This window comes from Prionailurus viverrinus, chromosome C2 (genome assembly GCF_022837055.1).
Source record: "Prionailurus viverrinus isolate Anna chromosome C2, UM_Priviv_1.0, whole genome shotgun sequence".
Lineage (NCBI taxonomy): Eukaryota > Metazoa > Chordata > Mammalia > Carnivora > Felidae > Prionailurus > Prionailurus viverrinus.
The window spans coordinates 89,805,897-89,825,593 of NC_062569.1; the positions used below are offsets into that span (position 1 = coordinate 89,805,897).

General features: G+C 45.1%; 1 protein-coding gene across 6 annotated transcripts in view; it reads right to left on the minus strand.

Moving 5' to 3' along the window:
• LOC125174690 (kalirin-like) overlaps positions 1-19,697 on the minus strand; it is a 577,730-nt gene that overhangs the window by 338,114 nt on the left and 219,919 nt on the right. For all 6 annotated transcript variants that reach the window (XR_007155513.1, XM_047874328.1, XM_047874329.1 and 3 more), the window contains exon 2: positions 5,276-5,350. Coding sequence is in view for 5 of the 6 variants with exons in the window: in XM_047874328.1 (XP_047730284.1) it covers positions 5,276-5,350 (75 nt within the window). In the remaining variant the exon portion in view is untranslated. The remainder of the gene's footprint in view (positions 1-5,275; positions 5,351-19,697) is intronic.

Genomic DNA, 19,697 nt, shown 5'->3' on the forward strand with positions numbered 1-19,697 from the left:
TGTTGGAACTGTCCTTCCTGAGCTAGAGCTAGTTCTGCCCTTGGAAATAAGAGTTTCATAAATATGGCTGGGGAAGGTTCCAGATGGCAGAGGAAAGGGAGGGAAAGGAGAAAGCCTGGGTCAGGGCAGCCCGGTCCCTTCAGTAAGCATGGAGAAGGATTCAAGAGGGGGCAGCAGGATCAGCCAGGTGTTTCTCAGAAAGGAGATGACCTTGCAAGTGTGTAGGAAGCAGAGGAGGAAGGGGCATAGTAAAAGAGAATCACTGTGCTGGAAAGAGTGGGACAATGGGTAGAACAAGGCCTCAGAGCTGGTGCAAGAAGAGGGGTCCTGTCCCCTTCTCTGAAGCAGGCTGATACAACTCAGAGAGGGAGGAGGAAACAAATAAATGAAAGAGTGGGAGAAATTCAGCCTGCCTGGGGGACACTGCTCTTTAGGTGAAATAGCAAATGAGGTCACCTGTCAAGGATCAGGATAGGTTCGAGGTGCTGGGAGAAAGGGGAGAAGACCATCACTGATCAGCATCCCAAGAGAATGAACAGCAGGACTGTGTATGAGGTAGGCTAAAAGGAATGAGGCAGGGAACTGGGGCACAGTGAGACCTCTTTTGGGAGGTCTAGCCATCGTATCTATGTTAGGTTCTAACCTGAGAGCAGAATAAAACTAATGCATGCATTAGTGGAGAGGGCCCAGTGCAGGTAGGAAATGTCCTACTGGATCATGAGTTCCCAGAGAAGAGGGGACAGATGTTTTGCTCATCTGAAATCCATCCTTCCCCAACTTATAGGAGAACACCAGAAAGGGTCAAAGGTAAGAGGCTAAGTCCATGGATGCACATATCAAGGGTTAAGGTCGTAGATATTCATGGCCTAAATAAGGAGGTGGAAAACTTTGGTGCCAAGGAGGCTGAGAAGCCATGAAGGTGTAGGATTGGGTGGATAGTTGATATGGTGCTGAAACTACAGAGCATGATACACAAGGATGAAGAATGAGAATCCTCCCTGCTGAAGTCAGTGTGCATTATGGAGGTGGATCCCAGAGGGTATGAGACACAAGTAGCCAAGTTTTGAAAAGGTGCTGGTATTCCTTTACTCATCACATTCCTTCCGTGGGCCTGTGCATGTGAGGCTTTGTTGCCAAGAGCTACAGGACAGGTATAAAGAGGATAAAGAGGGAGGGGACAGTCTGATGTTCTAGAAGTAGCACTGATCCCCTTCCAGAGAGGCAGGGCAGGGTAGGGTTGGGGAAGAGGCAAGACCAAAAGCAGGGACCATTAGGGCTTCCCTGACTGAGCCAGAGGAACAATGTGCTCAAAAATTTTCAGGGGGTATCAGCCTCCAGTTAGGGCAAGTGGGGAAGGTGGGGGGTGGTGGGAGAAGAAAAATACATTGAGGGCATCGTACCAAAATTCTGGTCCATGTAACAATATTTAGCAAGATGTTAATGGATACACATGATTTCCTTAAAGGAATGAAGTTATTCTGTAGTTTGGGAGATGCTTTCATGTGTTTAATGGGCATGTGCTTTAATGGACACAGCAAATCTCCATGAGGTGGCTATAATATGCATTTCCCAAACTTATTTAAGCATAGGACCCCTTTTCATTTTTTTGAGGACCATCTTGTGGGACTGCTGTTTTATGGAACATACTTTGAGAGACACAGGTCCAGGATACAAGACTGTACCACGGCAGCATGAAATTTCCCTGAGAACATAGAGAACATTGCTGGTGGGAGATCAGGAGGCAGAGAGACATCAGGGGGTGGCCAAAAGGAGTGTGTGAGTGCACAAAATGATAATAGGGGTGAAATAAGCCCTGTACAAGCAGTTGGATAAAAGGCGCAAATGGGTGCTTGTGAGTGGGAGGCATATGCATTCAGAGGAAGCCAGAGAGGGCAAAGGGGGAGCCCACAGGTTGTGAGTATAGAGCAGGACCACCAGGCTGGAATGACAGAGGCTCCCTAAGGTACAGCCACAGAACCTGTCTCACACACACGTGCACACGCCCACACACAGAAGCTGTTGGGCTGCACTGGATTATTCCAAATGTGCGTTCCCATGGCAGCACGCTTTCCTTTGCCCTGGCCATGCTAGGGGCAGGAGCAGAGGAGGGCAGGAACAAGAGACAGTTCGTTTCTCTGGTCACCACCTTCCTTCTCAGAAAGAAATACAGCTGCTACACTGTATTATTTAATTCTGGTTTCTTTGTTTTGTTTTATTCTTGTGTTTTGTCTTTTAAAAGCTCAGTATATAAGAGGCTTTATTGGTTTGTTTCTGGTTTCTGGGTTTTTTTGTTTTGTTTTTGTTTTTGTTTTTGTTTTTAATGCAGCCAGCTGTCTCCCTAGCATCCTCAGCATCCTTCTCAGACACGGGAAGACAATGTCCCCTAAGCCCAAAAGCTCCTGGCACCACGTGCAGATGAGTAAGATGCACCCCAGGCTGGTCAGCCCACATTAGTTCAAGGGAGCGAGCTGCACAGCCCCAGCCACCTCGCTCCTGCTCCGGGAAGCATCTACCTGCCTCATGCTGGACTGTCTTCCTGGCACATTGCTTCTATGTTCTCCCTTAGGACAACTCTGTCTAGTTGGGAAGGTTTTTTTCTAGGGCTGGCTGAGCTCTGCCTCAGGGCTCCAACTGAATTCACATGGGAAAAAATAAGCCATGAACAATCAAACAAGGGTCCCCATGTCAGAGTTTACTGTATCTGCACTCATATGCCCTGAACTGATGCAGAACAGGATGGTGTTCAGAGGCTCTACACTAAAGCAAGGCAGGCCTCCTGGAGGAGGCAAAGTGGGCACTTACTTGGGAAAAACAGAGGCTCAAAATGGCAGAAAGTGTGGGTAAAACATTGCAGGTAGAGGAAGTTTGGGAACAAGAGATATGGGAGGATTATCAGGAGACCCAGGGGACAGGAGGGACATCAGGTTAGATGAAGCTCTGGGCCCTAAAGAAAAGATCTGACTGAGCTCTACTTGGGAGTAGAAAGTAAACAATAGAGGCTGTGGGCCATGTCCTACAGCCAGGCTCTGGGCAGCAGCAGAAGACAGGGGCCTAGCACTGCCCAGCGGCCCTCAGGACCTCCACACAAGGTCCTCCCACATGTTCAGCAAACACTCAGATCCAAGCTTACAAAGACTTTGGAGGTTGCCTTACCAACCCCTCTACCCATAATCGCCGCCACATGATCCTGCCAAGGGCTGTTCAGCCTGTGCTTCAACATCTGCAGTGACAGGGGTTCACTACCTGACAAGATAGACAAGCCCCTAACGCTAATGGAGAAAGGCAGCTTCTTGGTCAATCTCACCTAGCAGCAACAATAAAACACTGGTATCACTATTACTACAGAGTACATCTAGTACCTTACATACTCCCATCTCATACTTTGCTCTCACATCCCATCTCCACATTCTGAATCATCAGTCTCTCACCTTCCCTCTCAGCAGGTGGGAGAAACCTGCCACTTGGTTTCACCTCCCTCTAAACCCCTCCTCACTCTCCCTTCTCTTCATTGTGTCTGTTGCCCATCATCCAGGCCAGTAGCACCTATGATGTGCAGCCATGCCCTGTGGGACTGTACTCACTTCTTCCCTGTGATTCTACCACCACACCTTGTGGACAATCAGGATCATCCATAAACAAATGCTCAGTCCATAAGGCATGAATGCTTGTGATCCTCGGTGGGGCACTGCCATCATCCCAGCCCCTGCTGGAGGTTCTACAAGGGAAGTCTACAGTAGAACTCAAGAACTGGCACCCAGAGTGATGCTGGTGCACCTGTAGCTTGCCTTCAATTACATCACAGGCCACCAAACTTTTCTTAAAGGTCCAGATAGTAAATGTTTTAAGCTTATGACTATCTGGACTCTGATAAAATTACTCAACTCTGCGATTGTAGTTAGAAAGCAGCCATTGGGGCATCTGGGTGGCTCAGTTGGTTAAACTTCTGACTCTTGATTTCATCTCCGGTCATGATCTTACAGTCCATGAGTTGGAGCCCTGTGCAGCACTCTGTGCTGACAGTTCAGACCCTGCTTAGGATTCTCTCTCTCCCTCTCTCTCTGCTCTTCCCCCCACTCATGTTCTCTCTCTCTCTCTCTCTCTCTCTCTCTCTCTCTCTCTCTCTCAAATAAACAAAAAAACTAAAGGAAGAAAGCATCCATTCACACTACCTATAGCAGGCTGAATAGTAGCCCCCCCCCCAAAAAAAAATCAGGTCTTAATCCCTGGAACCTGTAAATGTCACCTTATTTGGAAAAAGCACCTACAGATGTGACCGAGTCAAGGATCTTAATATGGGAAGATGAGCCCGGCTTAAATGACTGGGCCCTAAATGCAGTTACAGGTATCCTGTAAGAGGGAGGCAGAGGAAGATGTGCCACAGACAGAAGAGGAGAATAAGTGTGACCAGAGAGACAGAGATGGGAGTGAATGCTGGCAGTCACCAGAAGCCGGAAGAGGCAAGAAGTGAGTTCTCCCATAAGAGCTTCTGGAAGTAGCACAGCCTTGCTGACAGCTTGATTTCAGACTCAGTAAACTGACTTCATGGCCTTCAGAACCATGAGACAATGAATTTCTGTTGCCGTGTGCTACCAAATTTGCGGTAACTTCTTACAGCAGCAATAGGAGACTAATACTGCCTGAACAAATGCACATGGCTCTGTTCCAGTAAAATTTTACTTACAAAAACAGGTGGCTGGCCCACCAGCTATAGTTTGCTGACCCCTGAATCAGATAGTAAAAGATGCAGGTGCACAAGATGGGTTGGAGAGAAAAGTTGGAAATAAATATTTGGAAGTCATTACTAAGAAAGGTAAATGAACGGATATAAACATTCACTTGAGTTCCCTTTGCCAGGAAGGAGAGATAAAGAGGTTAATGTCCTAACTGTGATCCAGTCAGAGATGAACCCAAATGAAACCTCTGGGAATGTGTGAGGTGAACAGAGTCCTCCAACTGGACCATCTCCCACAAGGACCTTAGTGGCCCATGAGGGACCTCACAGGCCTGGGATGGTGGGGTGAGGTAAGGTGTATGTGTGGGGGCTGTGAGGTGAGAGGCACCCACCTGTCGTGTTGAATGTCGTCCAGAGCACCCAGCTAGGATCAGAGCTCTCCCTCCTCTTTCTGACTGCCTCTGGAGCAAGGATGCAGCCAGCGGCTCCTGAGTGCCACCCCACCCCCACTTCTCTCTCACACACCAAGAAGTGACTGCCAGCATGCACACGTACACACACTCCTCCAGGTCTCTTATAGAGCAAAGTTCCACAAACACTCACCAGACACGAAGGCCACTTTTTCCTTTAGGATGGGGAGGACATCAGAAGCTTTCAAACCATCATTCCGAAAAGATCCTGTGGGATGACAAAACAGAGGAATCAGGGTGAAAGAGGCCAACTGGCTGAATCCCCGGGTGCCCCCCTCTGCGGCCCAACGCTATCATGCGCCAAAAAGTTGTGCCTTGTTCAGGTGCTACAGCCCAGCCCAATGGAGCAGGAGAGGGTCCACAACAGGAAGGACACTTCCACATGATGCCAGGCCACGCAGGTGTCCCTTCCAGGGAAAGGATGGTCCAAGTTGCCCCCACCACGTATACAAAGCTCCGTGCCTGGCAGGCAACAACCACAAGCCCTGCTGCTGTGAGCAACTTGACGATGGGGCTTTTTAAAAGCCACTTTTGTACCTCTTTGCCTAGCATGGTGTCTGGTACACAGTAAGCACTCAGTAAACATCTATGGAACAGGTTTATTAATATCAAGATGGACTACAATGCCCTAAATAAGTGTTTATTGCTTTTCCTCTACCTGGCACAGTGACTTTTAGTCTTCATTGTACAAATGGGAAAAGTAAACCACAATATCCCCAAGTGGGAAGCTAAGTTGAATGCAACAGCCTTCTTCCTCCTCCCCCTCAATGTCACCCTCACCAGTCCACAACAGACAGGAGGTGGGGAGACACCAATCTCCTGGGAAGGAAACACATTCCCTTATCCAGAAACACATTCTCTGCCTAAATTTCACTTCTCAGCTGCAAAGTCCCTTCTGGGGTCCAGCTGACTTCCTCTTAGGGGGTGGGAGGCAGAGGCCTGGGGCTCACATAGAATGGAATATAATGATGTGCCTGGAGAAACAGCCTCAAAGGCAACCCAGCCCAGTGTGAGTGCAAGGTGTGTGGGAAGACAAGCCTCAGCACACAGGCACAAAACCCCAGGCCAGCCCACTGTGCCCCCACATTTAACCCGACCACCCACAAGGACTCTCAGGGAGAGCCAACCCACACTCTGTGAGCTATAACTGGAGCCTCTGCTGTGTATTGCACACATGGAACCCCAGAAGAGGTTCTGCGTCGGCTCAGTGAAGCAGAACCAGAGCCCATGGACACCTGCTCCAGTGCCCTTCTCCACTTGGCTTCCTCCCATGTGGTCCCAATCTGACAGTCCACAGAGAAACGTACTGGGGAGGATGGTCCACTCAGGACTGTCTCAACCTCTAAACATTGACTGTTTCAAGAGACGCACCTGGGAATTCTGGCAACAGCCCAGGATTAAGATCACTGGCCTAGGGAAGGGAAAATGAGCCAGTTGTATACTCAACTAGAGAGGAGGAGAGATGTGTCCTCAGAATGCCAGTTTCCACGGTCAGGGGTTATATCCTAACTCCCAACAAATTTCCAATGTGTCTTTGACCATTTCACCTATTTCTTCTTCATTTTTCACTAAATGAAGACAGTGAGCCTCTTTATGCATCATTTGCTTGTCTTCATAAGCTGGCCCAGAGTGCCTGATTCTGGAATAACCAGCCACAAGGCTCACTTTGAGACGGATGTGAGCAACAGAAGAAAGAAAACACCATAAAAAAGAAAGCTCTAACTATAAGCATTGTTTTATACTTATTATCCTTAGTTTGTACAGATATTTACGCTCTGACCTTATGTCCAACACAGAAAAACTATGAAATCTCACTAGTAGAAACTGCTTAGGATCAATATAAATGATTACAAAATTTACAAATAGATACATAGGGTTTTTTCATCTTCACACAATAAGATGTTTTGGCTTCCTTGGTGGAAAAAAGTCCTATCAGTCTTAACCAACTAGACAAGGATCATATTGAGCTAATGCATGAATTGTTTGTGTAGAACGATGCCTTTGCATTAAAATAGCTATTTTCTTTTTTAAAATTAATTTATTATTTCTTTAAGTTTATTTATTTTGAGAGAGAGAGAGAGATCAATCAAGGGGGGGGGCAGAGAGAGAGAGAGAGAGAGAGAGAGAGAATCAAGCAGGCTCCACACTCAGTGTGGAGCCTGATGTGGGGCTTGATCCCATGACCACAAGATCATGACCTGAGCCGGAGCCAAGAGTTGAATACTCAACCAACTGAGCCACCCAGGTGCCCCTAAAATAGCCTATTTTTATATGTGAAATACACCTTTGTATCCATCAATTTTAAAACATTCTCCCCCATATTACTACATTTACTATTAATTTCTGTAGGAAAAAAATTTAATAAGAAAAGTTAAACTTCAGTCTTTCAAGTTATTTACAAGTTCAAAACGAGCAAGGCCCAAACGAATGAGATTTCACTGTATGATGAGAATCCACATAACCCTCTTTTCTCCTAAACTCCTGTCTTGTTTTTCCCACTGCTTTTCCTCTCCCTTAATTCCCTTTAAGTGTACAGATGGCTCTAATTCCCTGCAGTCCTCAGGCATTAAGGAAGAGCATGGAATTTGCTACAATGGAAGCAAAAGGTTCCCTATACTAACCTCTCATCGCTCCCATGCATGAAGTGAGAGCAAGAGGGAGCTCTGAATTCCATCCCTCACACCCCATTCATCATGCCCTATCTCTTCCTTCTCCCCTCCAGACTCCAGGGCCTAAGAGAAAGGCTGGGGCTTGTCCATGTAGCTTGCAACCACTGGCCAGAGTAAATGTCTGTATCTTGGGTTGGGCTGGTTGGTCTAAGATTCCTAGGGCTTCCTTTTCCCAGGCTAGTCTTCCCTGATTTGGTTCAGAGACAGCTGAGTTATCTCCCAGGTTGTGAGTCTACCATAAGAAAACCTGAAGTGTCTGGATTTATAAAATCCTTAAGTAGGAAATAATCATTTGCAACAACAACAAGATTTTTCACATTATAAAAGGATTTGCTCCAGGGTCTCTTTAAATAAAACTTGCCTTAATGGTCTGAATTAGTTTTTCACTTGCTAAAAATTGAATTACAAACAACTTTTCAACAATATATGCATTATGTAAAGCCAAGTAGAGCTAAACTAATTAGCTCAGCAGCTCAGAAGTTGGTGACCTTGACTAGAAAACCTATTTGCACCAAGTGAGGGTCCTATGTATCAATTCTCCCAGGCCCTTGTGAAACCAGCTGTCAGCATCTATAATAAAGGGGAAGTCTATTGAAAACTAACTCAAACAGGACCAATGAAATAGAAACATGTTTTCACTATCAGGTACATGTCTGGGCAGACTCATAGAAAATGTTTAATAAATATTTGATGAAAGGATAAAGAAATGAATGAAATGGTAACCCTTTCTCAAGTGACATGCACAAGGTCACAGGCCTCATCTGTCACGCGAAGTGCTGGTGATCTGCGTAGAGGACCTCCAGGGTCCCACTCAGCTCTGATAGTCTGAGATGTTTTAAACTTTTCTTCATATTTATTGGCCTTTAAGATCCTCAGATTATCAGATCAATATGCTTTGAGAGAAAGCGCTGGGAACAAAATCCCTAACAAGGTTCAGTGTGTTTTGGGGAAGATAAAACAACTCTTCCCTGACCTCCCAGCATATTCTTTTCTAGGAGTCAGCTTAGGGATTGGGATGCCTAGGACGCATCACCCCGTCCTGTGGATGGCCTAAGTTACCAAAGTGGAAGGCTAGTGATGGAAGAACGTCTGTGAAGCATACATACCTTGAAAGAGGCAAGTTATTTGTATCTCTGAAGTTGCTGTCTCTGATACAAGGTATATTTGATAATAGCACTATTAGACTACAAACTCTAGACCAACTGTAGATTAGCTTTCCCCTTTAAAAAGAAAAGCCTGTTGAAACAGTAGGTCCCTTGCTAACTCTAAAGAAAGCCTGAGAAGCAATGAAAGTCCCTGTGCCCTTTGGAGTTACTGCAGGGAAAAAAGAATCCGAGGGCACCCTCAGGGACCTGACCCAACGTCAGTTTCATGCTTTCTCTTAAGGACAAAGGCATGCTTCGATGGCATTCAGCACGCATCCCACCCCATTTGTGTCCTGCTGCTGTCAGAATTACAAGCCTGCTGTTTGGTTAATTAGCAAAGTTGAAATGCTCTGCATCTATTAGGGAAGTAAAAATTACCACTGCTATCTCCCCAGGATCTCCAGCATGGGACTTCTCCAAGCCCCACTTTTGCCTCCTCCTCCCTCCAAATGTGTTAGGCTTACATCGCTGCTGCCTGTTCCTCTTCACCTCTTCCTAGTCAGGCTTCCCCATGCGGGAAAGTGCCCATCTCCTTCACTCTGGGCCCCAGCCTCTGCAGGGCCCCACATGGCAACAGGAGGACTGGCCCTTGGGTCATAGTCCCAACCCCCACACCACCCCCATCTGTCATTTCATGGCTCCAGGATGGCAGTGAGCACCCTAGGGCAGCTGGGTGCCTTGTGCTCCATGCTAGCCTCCCCTGGCTACCCTGATTTCAACAAGTGAAGACACAAACAGCTAACTGTTGAGCATTTGGAGGTGCAAGCTGCCAGGGTACCCACAGATTGCTCTCTATTTCCTTTTGGTTCTCAGCCATACCCCCTTAATGTGCACTTACTTAGAAGTTACTGTTAAGTTTTCTAATATTGTCTCATTGCCTCAAGTGGGCCTGAACCTGTTTCATCAATGCTCAGGTAGGCCTCCACTTCCTCTTTCCAGTCCATGCCTGTATGTCCAGCACGGGAGCCTTGATCAAAGTGGCCCTGAATCACTGACTGATCTGCTGCACAGAAGACATTTGGTTTGCAATTGAGAGTTCCAAGAGCTCTTGGGACCAAGCCTTACTTTGGGTATAATTTGGACTGCTTCCTATTCCCAGAGTCATTCTTTCATCAATTCTTTATTGAGCACCTATTATGTGTGAGGCCTTATGTGAGGCGTGGAGGTACTTAGATAAATAGGCAATGGACCCTGCTCTCCAGGGGGCTTGCAGGCAGAGACAGACAGATATGTAGACAGGACAATGAACTGTTATTAGAGGCAGGACATCATCTGTACAGAATATAAGGGGCCTCAAAGGAAAGGTCTCCTAAAGGTGAGTCCTAAAGCCCTGCTACTCAAAGTAACAAGCAGCACTTACCAGCTAGAACCTTGCTAGAGATGGAAAATCTAGGTCCCACCCCAGCCCTACAGAATCAGAACCTGCATCTTAACAAGAAACCCCAGTGATTCATATGCATGTTGCATTTACAGAAATCTATACACTAAAGTATGTCTTTCTATTCCAGAATTGCCTCAGAGGCATAGATCCGTAAAAACATCCTTCTAGTCTAAATAGAACTTCTAAAATATAATCTAGTGCTACCCACCACCCCTCCTACCTCCACTGTGAGAAGACCTCTCACCACCGCCCAACAATTCCAAAAAGTCAGCCACTATCCTGGAACCCATCACCCAGACTCAGTTCTGCAAACCATTGAGGAGATAGATAACTTTCCCCTCCAGGGCACCAAGACTGGACCATGTCTTGTGTTTTTTGGCACTAGGAGTGGTTATGAATAACACCTGTCCAAACTGCTCAGAATTTTGGTAGCTTAAACCACTCTCTCAGGCATCAGATAGTTTAATTTCACAACAAATCTTCCTCACTAACCCAATCCTCAGATCCCTACCTTCTCTAACTGCTGTCAGTACTATACATACATTTATAGACCAAGACGCCATCTCCAAGATGACCCTGGAGAGCAGAGGAGCCAGTCGGTTTATGCCTCTTCAATGCACCTGCACTCCCACCCACAAGGTACAAAGCCCTGAACACTGGGCAATACTGGATGAGAAGCAGAGGAAAGAAAGGTGCTCGCACCCTAGGGAGCTCCATGTCTAATGAGAACACAGTGCAATTCTCTCCCTTGGAGGGGAGACCCAATTTTTGCTCTCTGAGAGTTTCCAGCCTAATAAAATACCTAGTGCCCGATTCCCCTGAGACCAGGATGCTACCTGAGACCAGACTTTGTATGAAAAACGATTTAAGATTCTGAGGTTCTGACAAAGACCCTCCCATGCTCCCCCAGCCTGGCTGCCCTATATCTCCTGTATCCTAATTATTTGTGCCATTACCTACTACCTTACGCAAACAGAAACCTGGGAGGCCTTCTAGACTCCTCCCACTCCTACATCCCAAATATCAGTTCAGTGCTTGGTTCTGCTGATTCTACCCGTTCAATCTTTCTTGAATCCATCATTTCCTCCGTGCAGTTTCTCTGACCTTCTCCTCAAGTGGAACCATCCCTGACTGTGCCTCCTCCTCTCTCTCTCCTGAAAGTCATTTCTATGTTTTCATTCTTTTCACCATTAACAGATTCTGAAACCCTGGAGGCAGGGACCATGTCTTACTCTTTGCCTTACCTTAGCACTCAGCACACAGTGCCTGTCATGCAAAAAAGGCTCCAGATATACTGCACAAAACCAAGCATACACAGGTGCTAGAGGACTGAGAGCAAGAGTGGGGAGTAGGAGGTGATTCATCAGGGGGATGGCTCCCCTGAGGAGGTGATCTTTGAACCAGGGTTTGAGTAAGGGTAGGGCCACAGAACAGTGTCCTGGTGGCAAGCAGCAAATGCCACAGCAGAGAGGAGGGGAGAGCTGACCCTGTGCCAAAGATGGAGAGAGCTTACGGGGTGAACAGAAAAGTAGGATGAGGGGGTGATGGAAAAGAGGGCATGGAGGTGGTAGCTGAGCTCCATGATCACACTCTGAACTGATATCTCAGTAGGGTGGGCTCCTGGGAAGGCACGAGCAGAGAAGTGGCTGCAAGTGCCATTGGAAGCTCAGAGAGCTGGGACTGCAACAATGCAGCACAGGCCAGAGCTAGGTGGAACCTGGCTGGTCCTGAAGGAAGGCTGTGGTTCCAGAACAGAGCTGGAGCCAGGAGGCTCTGACCCCAAACCCCATATCACATTCTGCTGTGCAAAAGGTGGGGGAGGATGGGACATGTGGCTCTTGCTGAGGTGGGTGCTGGAATATGAGGACGGGGCCACTAGAACTTTGTCTCTTTTTATCTTCTGAAGTTCCAAGAGAGGCAGGAAGAATGCTTATCTGTGAGGTACCTGATGTGAGCTGCCAGGCCAGTAGGAGGCTGGGAGTTTGAGTAAGACCATAATAAGATGCAATGTGGCACTGAATCATAAAAGGAAGAGACTTAAGGATATGATCCCTTATGTGTAGGACTAGATGGGCAAAGCCCTAGGAGAAGACACTGTCAGTACAGCTGTGGATGGGAAGGAAGGGATTGGTGGGTGGGAGCGATGATCTTCATTCCCCTCACTATCCCTTCTCTCCCTCACCTCTTTCCTTTATTAACACAAGAGAAAGAGAGAGGAGTGGCAAGAATGAGAGGAAATGGGTAAGAGCAAGAGAGAAAGAGCTGTTGAGAAACACACACACACACACACACACACACACACACACACACACACAGATGGAGGTGAATGTCTTGTCTCGTCTTTACAGATGCTAACAAGCTATTGAGGAAACTGGCTGTTGGAAAACTCTTCCAGAGACTATAAATATATTCCTTAGATCTCTAGTTAAAACAACTGCCACTGAGGCAGGAAGTGTGTGCTAAGAGGAAGGAATAAATCTGGTAAAGAAAGAGACTGGGCAGCTTTGTGTCAGCAACAGAACACACTGTGCAGTGTGGAGCTCCACCTGCCTTGCCCCACCTGGGGATCCATCTGCCCACAGCACAGCCTCGGTCCCTCAACACTGACACCTGCAAATGTCAAACCAGCCTCAGCAGCAACCTCCCTCACTTTTATGGGAGGAAGGACAGTGTAGCAGAGCTCTCCTCCTCCCAGGCACTTCTAAGAGAAGGACATTCACAAGCCTCAGCTAATCTGATTTCAACACAGAAAGGAGAAGGGAAAAAACAAAGACAAGGGCTCCTCTTTTGGCAAATGCTAAATACTAAGCTTTTCCAAGCAAACTGACTAGGTCTCATGCAGCGGTCAGGAACTTGAGATGACAGTAGTCAGACTGGGTAGTCATTACACCAGGGAGAAGCAACGTTTACCTTCTCTGAAGTCTGATTTGCATTTGCTCATCACTCCCCACAATGACCATTTCCTGCCCTGTGCTATGATGAGCTGGGTATCTTGCCCAGGGTACCTTCCCTGACACCTCCCCTGCCCAGGCTATGCTGGCTCCTCCTTCTCTGTATGTCACATGGCAGACCCCTCACTGTTGTGTCATCTCCACTGCAACATCTGGATCCCTTTCGAGACCCTAAGCTCCAGAGGTCTGGGCTGGGTGTTTATATCTGTGTCTCCAATTCCCAGTACACAGCTTGTGCTCAGGAAGGCCCCAGGACAGATTCTTATTCACCCACAGTGCCATGATGCCCTCCACACAAATGATGCTTACTGACTGCTGTGCCTCTTCCTCCCCCAGGCCTTCTCCCCTGCCTATTTCTACCCCATCTTTATCTTTTTTCTCTCTCTGCCTTCCGCATGAACTCTAATTGTGGCCAATTTCAATATTAACTTTCTAAAGTCAATATTAGATATAAAGGCCTGGTTAATGGGCTACTTTTGAAGAGCAAAATTTTGTAACACCATTGCTAAATTAGCTGCATTAGAGATCACTATTAATTAGCACTTTAAACATGTGGGTAACACCTCTGTAAGCCCAGCTAATGAGCAAACCGTTTCTGTTTATTCTTCACAAGATTTAATATTAGCTGAGTTGAGACCTCAGCAGCAATGCACACAGGCTCACTTGCCCTCTCTCCCTCCCTCCCTCCCCAGAAAACTTGACAACATTTGGTGTTCTCTAGACACAAGAAAATGGCCACTTCAGAAGTGATTATATCTGCCCATCACTTCTTAAAAACAGATTCTTTGCTAACTGACTAGGTTATTTAAAGTGCTCATACCTCATGGAGGGTTGTGACGGTTGTAGATTTATTGTCTTTTTGTTACAGTGAGTATTACTCTTGCATGAGTTCTCAAAGTAACACAGAACATTAGCTAGTGATGAATTAGTCAGTGATGAACATGAATCAGCTGTTGAACATTAGCAGTATATTTGCTTATATAATATATTTAGAGAGAGTTACAGAGATACTTAGAGGTGGAGGCGGAAAGTATGTGCTGTGGTTCAGACATATAAAAGGCTCACTCCTTGGGACCCTCACTCTCAGTCCCCCTCCCTCTTCCCCAGGTGCATATCAGTAATATTTGAATTTGAATTAATTTTAATTTAATCAGGACATGACTTTAGGTTAAAGATGAAATTGTTGATTTGAAAATGCATCTTTGGCCCCTGTCACTATGGAACAGCAGGCATGCAAACATGAATGGCCCTGTACTTCCCCTCACTCTGCCCTGCTCCCCATAGCTGGAAGTTCAGATGTGGGTAGCAGTAAAGCAGCAAAAGATGACTGCAGAGCTCAGAGCAAGAGACCCTCATGGGGAGCTCCTAAACCAGTCCCCCTCACCCAAGTCCAGAGCTTCTCCCTACCCCTACCTCCATATTTTCTGACTCCGTAGCTGTGCCACTCTTGCCCTAGTCTCACTACCCATCAGTGGAAGCAATGCCACAAGGACATAGTGGGCACAGACTGGACACACATCCACTGCAGACATGGGTCAGACACAAGCAATGACCAAATAAGCAAAGAGTAATAACCAGGATTGCAGAATTGCAAATGCAGCCTGACAGGTGAGAAGAGCTATGCCCAAAGGTCATATTATTGAACAAATTTTAGCAAACAAAAGCACCTTCTCGCACTTCAAGGACATGTATGCTGCTGTCCTTGGTCCTGAGCTAGTTGCATAGTTGCTACTCAGAGTGACTGCTGTCCAGCCTGTACGAGGATATATGAACCAAGTGAGAAAGAGGCAGAGATAAAAGAGACCTTCAGATATATCAGGGAGATAAACAAATATGAAGGAATGTTGAAGGGACATAGACATGGAAAGATTACAGAAGATAATACAAAGATTTGTTCTGGTATTGTTTTTAAATAATTGCAGGGGTGTCTGGGTGGCTCAGTCGATTAAGTGTCCAACTCTTGATTTCAGCTCAGGTCATGATCTCAAAGTTCTCGTGAGATCGAGCCCCCTTGGGATTTTCTCTCTCCTTCTCTCTCTGCCTCTCCCCCACTCTCTCTCCCTCTCAAAATAAACATTTTTAAAAATAATTAATAAATAATAATTGTAGTAACCCAGAAAAAAGTCTATGCATATCACACACACACACACACACACACACACACACACACACACACACACCTCCCAGGGAAATGAGACAGCATGAACTACTTATGGATCCCAGTACTATGTTTTTCTGGCTGGTAATCTCTGAAGTAGATGGATTGGCCATGGAAACATTTCTAGAGTTTTAAGCAATTTTTAAAACTTTCCTTAAGTTATTGCCTTGGGTATCTAAACACTGCCCACTTCAGTTCAACAAATATATATTTAGCACATATATGTTTCAGAGAAAATTCCAGTCACTATGGGTACAATGATAAAAAAAAAATGTAAAGTTCTGACCCCGCTAAGGGACTTTGAGCATAGGAGGCAAATCAGACACATCAACATGTAATTTTAATATTATATAAGAAATAAAATGATAGAGGTACATATGGGAGATAAATATTCAGAAGAGGCCTAATAAAACTCAAGCTCTAAGAAATTGTCTAAAAAGTGAAAAAGCAGTATCTAGAGAAGAGGCAAAGGGTTATAGGATCCTCAGCAAGGTTCTGGACCAGATAGGATACTGGTGAGAACCATGATCTCTCTGGTAGTTTTAGGGGAACAGGGAGAAGAGTAGCTAAGACATGTGGTTTTTCCACCATGACCTAAACCTTCTCCAGAGTAACAGAAGGATGAGTTAATGTTTGCCAGAGATAAGCAACAAAGCTTCCTCTGTGAGATAGTAAGCTTTCCTAGGGCAGGCACATCCTGAGAGGCCCTGAGTAAAGCACAGCTCTGCATTTAGACAGAACTAAGCTTCCTCTGTGAACCTAGCATAACCAGGAGCCAGCATAAGCTAGCAAAGGACCAATTTCAAGAGAGAGTCTGACTCGTGATGTCTGCTATTTCTTTAGAAAGAAGCATAATGATGTCAAGTGCTAAATAGGAAATCAAAGTAATCCAAATACCTCACAAAGCTAGAATCCTTCTCCAGAATTCTGGAAAAAACAAGAACTTTGGGGGGGGGGGATCTACAAAGGGTTGCCTAGGTAACCCTCAATTGTGCTTACCAGTGCACATACTAAGCCATACATTCCAGGACTACTTAATAAACCAAAGCAAGATTCCTAACCCTGCCTCAAGATGTGTGTGGTTGGGAAGGACCATAAAGCTCGTGAAACTGCATGCAAATTATTGCATATGTGTCCATAAGTGCCCATGTTTTTGAGAAGAGAACCTGTATAATTCCAATTTTCATCTGATTTTCAAAGGGGTCAATGACTTCCTAAATGGCTGAGAACGATTTGTCTAAAACAAAGTAAAAAAAAATGCTATAATCTCTCTTGAGTTCTAACCACTTCATCCTATAATCCAGCATCTGCCTCACTCATGGCACACTTTCTAACACTCATGACCTAGATGGGACCCAATCCTGTGCTTGGGCTGGCAGAAAAATTAACCAAAAAGAAATTATTTAGATTCCATAGCTTGAATAAAAGGCAGCTGAGGCAGATGGTAGGAAGTCAAGGCTGGGTACAGGACCAGGACCATATGCTCTAAGGATGAGCTCAACCAGAGGTGGTTCTCCCTCACTGTGGAGTTACTGAGAGCCAGAAGAAGTGAAGTTAAACATGAAAGGAGTTTTACAGATGCTTATAGGCATTGCCTTTCCTGGAAGCCTTCCTAATAGAAGATTTCCCAGCCTCTAACCCCTGCTAGCAGAGGGATAACAACTTGACTCAAGACCCTTCCTGACTCCGTGAGGGGTTCTGAAAAAAGTTAGAGCCAGCAGAAGGGGTCTGCAAATTTATTTAACAAGATCCCTTAGAGGCTGTATCATGGTGGGATAAGAAGGGGGTTCTCAAGTGTTCCTACTCAGGTAGCCACAGAAGAGCATGCCTGGCCACTATTTGCTCAACAAGCTATTTTTTGTATGAGATAGTAAGCTTTCCTAGGGCAGGCACATCCTGAGAGGCACTCATGGCCCTGAGTAAAGCACAGCTCTGCATTCAGACAGAACTAAGTCTGACTCCCAGCTCTAGCACTTATTAGCTGTGTGCCCTTAGACAACTTACTTAACTTCTCTGAGTCTGTTTCCTCATCAGAGATAAGAATACCTACTTCACAGGCTGTGGTGACAATTAAAGGACAAAATGTACTTGAAGGCATCAGACATATACTGATGGCTAAGTAAACATAACACTCCTTCCTTCTTCCCTGTTCATCTTAGCAGCATTAACATGGGGCTTAGTAAATAATACGTGCTTATTAATAAGTGTTGATTGTGTCAATAAACAAATGTAAGTGTACATGTTAAATGAATAAAGTAAATTCAGAAAATGGCAGCTAAAAACTGCCTCCTCACCTTCCCACTATATACCTGTAAGCCATGATGCTCACATTCATCTGTGTGGTTCCTGTGAATTTTTATTGTTTTTCACCCCTATCCAATCTAAGCTTTTTGATGAGCACTCCAACCATTCCTGCTCCCCTAGCCAGTTTCCTCAGATGCAAAGGAAAGCCTCCTGTGCCCAAAGGAAGATCAGATGCTGATTGAGCTGAATAAGCACTTGCCCCTTCCTCTTGTGTCCAAAGGGCTATGGTCATGGGCATCCCTCCACTCTGATTCCTATGTGTTGGAGACTATAGCTGGCCAGTCTTATTCCTTCTTCCCCAGCTCCTCTCCCCCACTGCCTTTATGAAGCTGGGTTCCAGACAAAGGTGTATGGGTCCAGGTGGCATTTCTGAGAAGTACCTCCATTGCAAATGCATACCACTGTTGGTAGCCCCAACATCTACCCATAGGTTAAACCTTCAGAGCCCCATTAAGGAGTCCCAGCTGCCTGCAGGGAAAAAGAGTAAGAGTCCCAAAGAGTCCATGCCCTGTGGGCCTTTTCCTTGGCTGGCCTTGAGCTGTCAGGCCATTGTGAATGGGGAATTCACAGAAGAAGAAAAGCTAGAGGTTGTGGAGCTAGGTGTGGATGCACAGGAAAGTGGCAAATACAAACTCAGGTAAGCCAGACCTTCAAATCCACCTGCTAAGTAGAACAAATGGTCCAAAGCTGCTAAAATTCTCTGTACTATGCTCTCTGAAGCTATTTTCTCCATCAATTCTCCAACACTTTGAATTTTTTCCCCAGTAATCTGGGCAGATTACCTCCTGAGGCTGGGAAACCTGGTCCTCTTTGTTCTTTTCCAGCTTCTCATAGAATGGGAGTCCCTGCCATGACAGGGAGACATGAGTTTGCTTTATCCATGAATGAATATGCACATGTACTCAATACACAGATGACATGCTAAAGACTAGAAGAATGTTGAAGTAGAGTGTAAAGACGCTTATTATGGCTTTATACTATTGGAAAATCACACAAAATCTAAATGTTCATCCAGACAGGATTGGTAAAGTAATCCATGGAATATCCACTGTGGGTAGCCATTAAATATGACACTGTGCAAGAGTAATTAATGCCATGGGAAATTTCATGGCCTACTGTTAAGTAGGAAAAATAGATTATAAAACAGCATGTACAAACTTATCCCAATTGTAATATATTAGTATGTGTCTGTGTATAAAAACTGCATACATACCTATACATACTGGTTATCTCTGGAAAATGGGATTATGGCTGATGTGAATTTTGATGTTTCTTTAATGTTTTTTTTTTGTTGTTGTTGTCCAATTTTTCTTATTTATTCTTGAAATAATGCAAGAAGAGCAAATTCCCCCCTTTGTGTATTAGTCTTTCATATACAGGATCTTTGTATAATATTCATGCACTTAAAAAGTTTAATAATTAGGTTGTGGTTATGATACCATCTGCAAACAGCATTTTAAAAGTGAACTTATTTTAAGTTTAGGATAACCATGTTCTGCAGCTGTTTACTCTATGATATGATTCCATGACAAATAAAAAAAGGCTACCATTCATCACAGATAGTTTTCTTACGACTGAAAGAATGAAGTCCAAATAAGCTGTAAAAAGAAAATTAATTTTTTGTTAAATGTCATTTAAAGATTTGCTGTGCATGCAAATAGAGTTTATCTCAGGAATGCAAGACATTCAAGAAGACTCAAGTAAAATTAAATTCAAATAAAATCAACATGTTTTTGGATTAAAAAGCTAAATATTATAGCAGATATCTATTGAATGAATCTCTAAGTACCTATTATGTGCCAAAGGGATTTTTTACTAGACTTCCATTTGGAGGAATAAATGGGTGAAAGTAATTAAACATTTTTTAGAAAAAAAAAGATGAATAATGGGCTGGGCTTGCCCCACTAGATATTAAAATATACTTTTTTAAACTGCATTATTAAAAGG